At 25.7% G+C, this 10,808-nt stretch overlaps 1 protein-coding gene across 1 annotated transcript; it reads left to right on the top strand.

The window, feature by feature from the left end:
• Window positions 1–1,031: 1,031 nt before the first annotated feature.
• On the top strand, window positions 1,032–10,140 carry LOC135926090 (endoplasmic reticulum-Golgi intermediate compartment protein 1-like). Its single transcript, XM_065461769.1, has 9 exons — window positions 1,032–1,160; window positions 1,201–1,335; window positions 1,379–1,467; window positions 1,561–1,691; window positions 2,111–2,215; window positions 6,124–6,181; window positions 6,505–6,605; window positions 8,212–8,334; window positions 9,351–10,140. Exons 1-9 carry the CDS (start codon window positions 1,141–1,143, stop codon window positions 9,456–9,458), a joined length of 870 nt encoding a protein of 289 aa, XP_065317841.1. The 5' UTR covers window positions 1,032–1,140; the 3' UTR covers window positions 9,459–10,140.
• Window positions 10,141–10,808: the final 668 nt, after the last annotated feature.

The following is a 10,808-nucleotide window of genomic DNA, read 5'->3' as shown; positions in this document are numbered from 1 at the left end:
TAAAAAGAAAAGGGGTGGGGGGAAAGGGGATTTGGAAAGAGAAGGGAAAAGCAACTGGAATAGAAAAGAGGCAAGGAAAAGCTATTTCCTTACAAAATATCCCATAAAATTTTAACATCACTACCCCTATAAATATTAAAAATCTGTTTATAATTAAGAAATAGATGTGCTAGGGGAATAATTATTGAGTTTGAAATATCTTGTAGTATTATTCCTCTTGTCAAAATATTAAAAAAATGTGTGTATTATACAATGACATTATATGATATATTTATAGATTTTTCAAAATATATAACAAATCATTCATAATTTTTATTTATATTAGTTGTAAAAAAATCTTTCTTAACTCAACAAACTTATTATATATATCATTTTGAGTTTAGTCAAGGCGATTCACAATTAACTTGCAATTCGTATTTTAGTCACCCTCAAAGAATTATAAATAATATATCAATAATAAATACTTTTTAGGTCCATATGATTGTAAAAAAAGTGTACTTACTAAGCGAGGATATGACGTAGTTAGGACATGGCGTAGTGAAGACATAATGTAGTGAAGACATCGGAAAATTAAAATATAGATACATATATATATATATATATAATTATATATATATATAATGTCATTTAATCAATGTGAAGGTAAATTTGTAGATTATATATAGTTTTATTTAACAACTTATGGCAATATTTGAAGTTATATATGTCAAACATCAGGATGAGATAAATCATTATGTAAATATATACAAAAAGTAAAATATTACAAAATATAAAAAGTAAGGTTACGCCATATAAAAAATAAAGTTATAAAATTAGATTATAAAAAATAATAAAAAGATTAAAAAATTAGAATAACGCAACACAAGACTAAAAAACAGATAAGATTTATATTTCTTTATAATAATAATTTATTAAATTACTATTACAATATCGGAAAGGGTAACTTCCATTTATTTAGTTAAACTACAACTGGTTACAAGGTTTGTTGGTATCCTTGAGAAAAAAAATCGCCCTAATTTTATGAAGGGTAGGTGGGCCCACAAAATCACGTTCGCTCATTTTGGGCAGGTCTTATGACCAACGTGCTAGATAAGATAAAAAGATAAAATAATTTTTTCATATAGGGATCTACTTGAAAAAATGGGATTTGACGTGAAAAGGTTCAAATTAATGTTAATTTATTAATTATAAATTAAATAGGTTTGATATATATCGAAAAATACCCAAAGATTTAACCCAAGCCACTTATACTGGAGCAGTTATTTCAATATGTTGTACCATATTTATAACTTATTTAATTCTATCAGAACTTATATCTTTTTTAACTGATGAAATGTAAGTTTATATTAAACTTTTATATTTTAATAAAAAACATTAGTGTTAGTGAAATATATGTTGACAATCCAATAGACGATGAAAAAATTAAAGTTCAGTTGAATATGACATTGCCAAATATGCAATGTGAATGTAAAAAATATTTTATATAATTTAGATAATTTCCATTAAATTATATATTACCATAAATCTAGACTTGATTATTTACATTTATTTTATAATTAGATGTTGGTTTAGATATCATGGACAACAAAGGTAGACATGAGGTTGGCTATATACAAAACACAAAAAAATATCCAGTTAAAAGAGAAAATGAAGATGGATGTCGATTAGAATTAACATTTTCTATTAATAAAGTAATTTGAGATGTAAATTACATATTAATATTAAAAATCATATTTTCATTCTATCAAAATTTAAACATTATTTGTTTATTTTTATCTAAACTTATATTTATAACTATTATATAAACTTTTTTAATATATATGTATATAAATTACTGGACACCTTTGTTTTCCCTTAACCTTTACCATAACCTAAAAGGTATTTATAATTGATAAAAATCTGAGAAACTCATTTATTTCCACAAGGATTTTTAATTTTAAAATGGGTTAAATACAATGCCATATTAAAATTTTTTTTTTAAATACACTTTATTTTGATATTAGAATCTATAGGTTAACAAAGCAAATTAAGTTTAATTTTGATTAACAATTATTTTTATATATGTAATTTCAGATATAACTTTAAATGGATGAATATTTAAATTTTAAAGGTCCCTGGAAATTTTCACATATCCACTCATGCCAGCCAAGCACCTGTGGAAAATGTCAACATGCAACACATTATTCATATGCTCACTTTTGGTGATGACTTTCCAGTATGTGAAATAAAAAAATTATTATATAATTTACCTTACTATAGCGATTTTTTACTGCATACAATATGATCATTTATTTAGCAACCTTTAAAATTATTGTAGTTAACATATTTGTTACTGCAAAACGTATGCCATAAATGCTTACTTGCATTGAAGCATTGTTTTTAAAATTTTTATACTTTGGAACAAAAAAAATAAACAAACAGTATAAAATATGCAGAATAAATATTTACAATTATGGGAATATGACTTAAACTTGGGGTTTACTCTCATATAGTTGGCTAATTACTATAATTTTAGCCGTTTAAGCCAATTTTTAGCCGCCGCTTTAATGTTAACGGATTTTCTTTGGCAAGCGCCTGAAAATATAGCCGAATTAGCCGAGATTTATTACCCAACTATAGAATGAGGCGATATATAATATATTTCGTATACTGGAGTAGAGAATGGGAACTGTCCACCCAGGTCAAGTTATTTTTCTTTTTATGTTGGACACATCTTGGACCGTTTTTGGTATTAATTTCTTGGGATGAACCTGACACATCCGAAACGCAAATTTTATGACGAACGTCTCTTAACGTAAATTTTTTTCCCTTCAAATAATAAATTTTTGAATAAATATAACATTTTATTTTAACTGAAAAAGATAAAAATGAATATAATTATGTATAATTCACCTATTTATTTATATAATCTCAAAATCGTCTTTCCACCTTTTTTAGCCTTAGAATGAATGCCCTTTTCGGACCCAATATGAAGGAGGGGCTGTTTAGGATCTATTTTCGAGAACGGTCCGTGACCGAATCAGATGGGACCAACTTTTCTTATTCTTTAACTAAAATCTTAAAATTTGTAAATCATACTCTCCTAAGAATTCTTTAAAATTTTATATCATTTATAGCGCATATTTTTTAATTTTTAAAGAACTTGATTTTTCCGGAATGGTATTCATACCCTATAAATTTCAGATTATTTTTTAAATAAAATTTTCAATCAGTTATGCGATTATTCATCAATTTTTTTAAAATTATTATAGTTCAACCCAAAGAAATTGCCGTTAAAACATATTAAAAATTTTATTCGTTTATTTATAATAATCAGGTTAGACAAGTTAAAAGGATTAAATTTTATTAAAGCCCAATCTAAACCCCTAACCCATATCCTCGACCCTTTAAATAACCTTAACTCATATCTAACCTATAATCCTACTTATCAGATGCCTGTTTAATATTAAATTCCAATTAAGAAATTCCCTTCAACAACATTCCATGAATAGAGCGATCAATTAAAATTAACCTTAAATAATTGTCCGAATTCATAAGGTAATGCTGGAATGCAATTCTGGTAAAAAAAAGGGTTTATTTTTTTTTAATGAAATGCGCTCTTTAAATAAATTAAAATGCTAAAGATTGCAGTATATCCAAAAAAACTTAATTTAACTTTTCTCGAGGAAACTTAAAACGGAAGTGTCTCAATATTATAAAAATTTCATACCACCAGGGATTTTAAACCAGTAAAAAATTAAATCAAGGTTTTTTTTACTATGATTACATATACACCTGACAAGTTATAATAAGTTCATGGGATGACCATTTTATTTTTCTTCCCAAAGTATTTCCCTAACATTTTAGTAATTCTCTAATCACTTATATTACTTATGTTTTTTATTGCATTTAATTATTATAATATAAACGAAAAAGATATATTTATTTTTTATTATGGAAGACAAAAAATAAAATATTGATAATATTACTAAGAAAAAATGAATGAAAAATATCCCAATTTTTACAAAATTAACAGACAGGCATATATTTAAAATAAAATTTTTTTTTAATATGAGCACACAAGAATCAGAATTTTTGCTCAAATCAGATATTTGCAATTTTTTTTTATTATAAATTTATTTAAATTCAACTTTTGTCACTTTTACAAATCAAATTATAAATCTTTCTGGACATTGTCATAAAATTGTAGGGGGATTTGATTTTTTTTTCTAATTTTAATTTGATAGGAAAGATATAGGTGGTAAAATTTAGAGGAGAATAGAGGATTTTTTTTGGGGGGGGGGGCTATTGTCTTTGGATTAACGTTGAGGGCATAGGAGTAAATAATGGATATAATAGCTATTTAGGAAATTCACCATCCAAAAAATAGCATGCCTACTTTTAATAAAAAACGCCCCAATTATTATAAAATTAACAGGTAGGCATAAATTTACAAATTTTATTATTTTATTTACATATATTATTACATTTAAAACTTTTTTAATTTGAGCACGCAAGAATCATTTCGCTCAAATCAGATATTTCATTTGTAATTTTTTTTTATAAATTTCGTTTAATTTAACTTTTGTCAATTTACATTTTGATTTGAAAGGAAAGAGATAGGGAGTAAGATTTAGAGGGAATAGAGGATTTCAAGGGAGGGATTGTATTTGGGGGACAAATTGAAGGCTTTATTGACGATGATGGCATAGGATGAAATGGATATAACAGATATTCAGAAAACTCACTATCCGGGAAATAAGGCTACTTTTAATAAATTTGTTATATATACATTTCGAACATCTGACCTGGTATAGTTTTCTTAATTAGCAAGAAATTACATGAATATATCCAAAAATTTAGGTCCATTTCAGAACGATGAGTTGCACTTAATAAATAAAGATTTGTAGCCTACAATGTTACTAAATATATATATTCTATCTTTCTTAGACAATTTAGTAAGTAATGTTTAATTAAATATCGAGCTAAAGATGTAATTTAAAAATATTAAGATATTTAAACGCCTGAATTGTTAAAGACGATGTATGTATAAGAGAAAATGGTATCTAGGTAAAGCCAAATAGGGAGGATGGTTAAAAAATTTTAAAACTATCGGAATAAAAATCTTATGGTATAATTTTTTTCTCTCAGTGAGAAACTAGCACTTATTCACATTCTACAGATCGAATTATAAGGTTTAAATTTTTTTATCTCAAATATCCATGGGGATTTAACTATGTAAAAGCTTAGACAAACAAGTATATCGAATAAAAAATGATTGAAATGCATCACTGTGAAAAATATATGGTAAATTTAAATAGGATTAACAGTCATCCCTATCAGCTAAAAATCAAAACCAAATATTCAATAAAAAGAAGGGAGGACCTATTTGCAAGTTTATCTCTCGAAATCAGTGGAAGATTGCTGGATGAGTTTAGGTCACTTTGAGGCATGCAAGGGTCTGACTGATAATATTGAAATTTCAAAAAATGAATGAATAGCTCTATAGACGGTAGGGAAGATTGCAGAACTAAAACAAAGGAAAGGGTTAACGAAGAACTTTTGAAAATTATTCTAAAGTTGTTAAGGAGTGATAGAAAAGTATCTATAGCAAGGAAAATGTTGTTAGTCATTATTTGTTGTGAATAGAAATGAGTACACATGTAAAAGCCGCATTTAGATGCTTTCCTGCTTTGCTTCGATTGAGAATTTCGAAATGAATTAGCTTTGACTCGCCTGATCTTCCAGAATCAATATAAAAATGATCCAGCCTTAATTTTTGGTTTTTCAACACAATCGAAGGTATTTTTTTCTAAAGTTAATAGTTTTACAAAAACATAAACCAAGAGTATTGGTGACAAGTGGGACAAAGATTACATTAGCGATGTCTGAACAAAAAAAAAATTTAAGTTTTGGGTAAAACATGATCAAAATCTTCTTTCTAATAAAATCTTGAAGATAATTTCAACCTGTATTTTTATTAACCTTTTTTGACCAATCATATTGATTAACATGCTAATTGCCCCCCCCCCCCGCCATATCCCCCCACCCTGCCCAATTAATATAATAAATGAAGCTTGCCAAAATTTGAATAGACAAAGTAAAGTGTTTATTATTGAATATATATAACTTTTTATTATAAAGTTAAAGGGCACACACACCCATTCCAAAGCATTAGTTAACGTCGTGAAAACCGATGGAGGTAAATTATTAATCTTTTTTTTTGATATATAAATTATTTTTTTATATATTTTTTTCTTTTTTCATTAAGACGACGAATTTCTAAGTAAATTAAAATTATCAATAATTAGTTTTCGAATACATTTATATATATTTCTTTTATTGATTATAATAATATTTTGTCTGCCAAATAAGATTGATTGGTTTTATTTTTATCATATAGTCAGTCACCTGGTCCACACACCTTTTCCCCCTAAAGTTTTCCCTAAAATTTATCGAATTCTTTAGAAAGAAAGAAAGGAATTGTAATTTATTGAAAATTTTTTTTTATATGAATGAAATTAGATTTTGAATCGCACGATTATATTCTGAAATTGGTGCCCACTATTTACCAAACGAAATCCGGACAAACTTACAATTCTTATCATTATACGCAAGCCTACAAAGTTATATTTCGCATTTATTTTTATATTTTTTTATTGAGGATGTGGATTTTCAAAAAATAACCTCGGTCAATTCCTTTAATAAAAATCACAAAACTGGACGATTTCCTGTTTATCCCAAAATGAAACATATTTTTTGAATGACTGGTTAACATTTTAACGTCTAGAACTTTCCCTGTTTTTGTTTTTATGGGAAGTCAGTTAGCACTTAGCAGGGAATTTTTGTTATTGATTATATGCACAAACGCAAATATATTTTTTTTTCTTCTTTAAAATACGAATTTTAAATTATTATGGATCGAATCGTAAAATCATATTCTAATAAACATTCTTAAAGGATCTAGGATTAATTCCTATTCCTACCAATAATTGCCAAATATTTTGCGGTAAATTCAAAACAAAAGTATATCACATGGCAGTTAGTAATATTAGAAACTATTTTTTACCTTTATTCACAAAATAAATTTAGAAAGTTCAAATTATATAAATCTAAAATATTAGATATTTGTATTAACTAATTTTTGAATAATGTTATTGTGAAACACGTATATCATTACTATCAGATTGATATATCACCAATTTATATTGACCCTCAGCATATTGATTTTAAAAGCCAATATCAATATCTGATTTTTTATTTGGGTACTGTAAACGAAAAATATGTTGGTATTGCTGCTAGCCATGCTGACGTTCAAATCCAGACATGTTATTTCAGGTTTATTTTTTTAAGAGGCTAAAGGAATGCCCAGTAGAGTTAATATATATTTTTAAGAAAAGAAAAAAATATATATTCATCATTACAAATACATTGGGGGTTATTTTTAAATTTTAACCAATAAAAAAATTCTCTGCAAGCTTCTACCGTTTTGTGAATTGCTAGACACGAATAAGATTTAAAAAAAATTGTTGTTTATACAAAACGATATTGAAAAAAAATCTATACTTAATATTATAGCCACTGAACTTAAGACTTAATTTTTTTAGGAGTGTCTAAAATAATTTTAGAAACTCAGGCCAGCTCGGCAAAGAAATTATGACCCATGAGCCGTCTCATAAATGGGTACCACTTGTTCTTTCTTGAAATAATAGTTTTAGGGTTCTTTGTCCTCTCCATTTTCCACGACACAAACAATAAGTTTTTTTCCGGCTATTAAATATATTTTAAAAAATTTCAAAATTTTATAAAGTTATGAAACATGACCAAAATCTTTTTTGAATTGTATAATTCCTATCAAATTATTTTTATACTTCCCATTTTGAATAATGTATTTGCTCATTTCTTATTACAATTTGAAAAATATAAAATAATTATTGCTCACTTTTTTTCGTAAAATTTTTATAACTTTATAAAATTTAGTCTGAAATTTTTTAAATTTTTATAATTTTTCTTATAAAAAATTAATAGATTTTCGTAAATTCTAAAATAGATTTAGGCCACTGTTTTATTTTTACATTAAAAATAGCTTATTTTTCTTTTTTCGTTAAAGTTACAAAACTGTTTATTATATTTTTGTATAAACTATAAAATAGAACGAAGAATAAAAAAATTATTTATGATAATATTTTGACAATTAATTTAATAAATTGAATTTATTAAAAAATTTGCTAGAAATTTATATCTATAGGTCCCACGGGACCTAGTACCCCGGCCATATGGTTTAATTACGATCTCAATCCGTTCACCGTCAAATATATCGAAAAAGCAAAACCTTTGTATCATTTCATCACCACCGTAAGATTATTATTAATTTTATGTATGAAAATTTGTGAATTGGGATGAAATAAATGGAATAAAATTAATGAATGGATGGTAATGTAAATCCTAAGAATATGAAATTCCTATAATGGAGAGGAATAGTGGAAAATCATCTGATATAATATGATACATAGGAATGCAATCTTAAATAATTAAGCATATTTAAAGGAAATTAATAAATTTGAAGGGGATATCATATTTTATTAAGGTAAATTATGCTTGCATTTATGTATGTCTGAAAAAAAAGCAAACGAGATACATATATATTATTTAAAATCGAAAAATTGATATTATTTTTTATTGTTGTATAATTTACCCTCGGAAAAGTTTAATAAACTTGTATATTATTTAGAATCCTCATTAAATCGGTGTTTAACGATGTGATTTTTAAATATCATAATCGATATATGTTATCAACAATGTGTTAGTTTTCAACTTTAAATCTTTTTAAGCACGTTTTTTAAATTTAAAATCCTATTAATTGTATGCAATTTTGCCGTTAATTTTTGAGTCATTTATAATTTATATAAGAAATCTATGGGAAAACCAATATAAATTATAATAAGTTTAAAGTCTGAAATTCATAGAATAAGTTTTCCAAATATGATGGAATTAAGATTTTTAAATTAAAAAAAAACCAGCTCAAAAAATGTTTTAAAGTTGAAAAAAGAATACATTGCCGGAAAAAAACAAATAAAATACAACGCTATTTATATTTACATGATTAATCCTCAAATTGAATGTGACATTTTTTTAAAAAAATCTTTAAATTATTAAGTATGTGAACGACACGAACAATAAAAAATAAAATCATTTTTTATCGGACCTATTTACTTCAGTCCGATCCGACCTGTCCGAATTGAAACTTTAAAATGAAGGTCCGATTCGACCGAGTCTGAGCAAACCGACCCGGGTTCTGTTGTATCAAACTCAGATTTTTTCAAATATCAGATTAAGATCTTACTTTTTTGTTCTTTTATGTTTTTTTAAAGGTTTGCGCGATCGTGGGAGGCGTATTTACCGTGGCGGGTCTCATCGATTCATTCATTTTTTCTACTTCCGAAATTTTCAGGAAAATGGAACTCGATAAATTAACTTGATATTTTTTGAATATAAATAATCTCCATTATATAATTTTTTTTCATTCTTAGATTTAGAGAAATAAAACGTGCTCAATTTTTTAAACGTGATTGTAATTTAAATAATTCGATAAAAATCAATTAAAAAATGTAAATTTTTTTTAATGTACAGTGTATATATATTCGTCTGCTATTAGAGTGTTTTCTATATCCACATTTTTGCAAAATACATCTTTTTTTTCCGATAAATCAATTCTTTAGTTAATGTATTCTTTCCATATCAACCAAAAAAAACATTTTTTAAAAAAAAATTAACTTGAATATTTATTCGACGATATGAAGCCCGCTTATAACAGTTACTTTTATATTTTCCACCACACGATTTTTATTTTGATTATTGGGGTTACAAATTATATAGTTTACCCATATTTCCCACTTTAAAAATTTTGGTCCCCCGGTAAAAAGTAAGTGCATTTGTTGATAATGATTCGTATGAATTAATTTGCTATGTTATAGAATATTTTATTTTTTCCTTTGTTTCAACTTTTTTATAATATTCTCGCGGGGTAATTTCACTTATTATATAAAGGTTAAATAATATATTTTTTTTTTATAATTATGATTGTTAGCAAATCGATCAATTGTTGTATCAAATTTATTATGTGATTTTTTTTATAAAAAAGTAGTTTATTATTTTGTAAATGGATCAAAATATATTTAATAAAAGGACTTATTATTTATTTTTTTAAATATTATATATGATCGCAATCGCCATCATTAAATTTGCACGTTGACATTTATGACAATTTATTTATAATTTAACATATTAGCTTATAATTAAAATTTAGAATATCCGGTTAACAAGGAAAATAGGGTTTTTGAAAGCTTTTGGAAGGCAAACGTTTCAAATTTATTACGAAGCTTGGTGCAGTGTTGCAAAAGTATCCTTTATCTGAAAAGTATTTATTAGATTTTTTTCTAAAGTCAAACAAGAGGTACAATTAATATACAAATTTTAAAAAAGGATTTAATAAAATTTAGTCAATTTAATAAATTGCAATAAGTTGGTATCACATGATCTATCTGGCAGATTAAATGATATCTGATAGATGAGGCTAATCATAAGATTTTTTTATTAACGTTCTCCTACATTGATATGCATGGAAACTTATATAGTATTTCTATATTTACCCATTATGTTTTTTTGTACCATCTACCATAAACTTTTTTTTAAAAAGATATAACCAAAACATTTAAATAATATACTACAATATTTTTTTTAACTAGGATACTTATGCAACATTAAACTGGCCCAAGGTCTAGCCCGATCTAATGAAATTTTTTATCAAAACCCTCAACTGGGTCCGAAGA

Source organism: Gordionus sp. m RMFG-2023, chromosome 3, assembly GCF_954871325.1.
Source record: "Gordionus sp. m RMFG-2023 chromosome 3, tfGorSpeb1-WG-v2, whole genome shotgun sequence".
NCBI lineage: Eukaryota > Metazoa > Nematomorpha > Gordioida > Chordodea > Parachordodidae > Gordionus > Gordionus sp. m RMFG-2023.
This window is presented reverse-complemented; position numbering and strand designations above follow the sequence as displayed.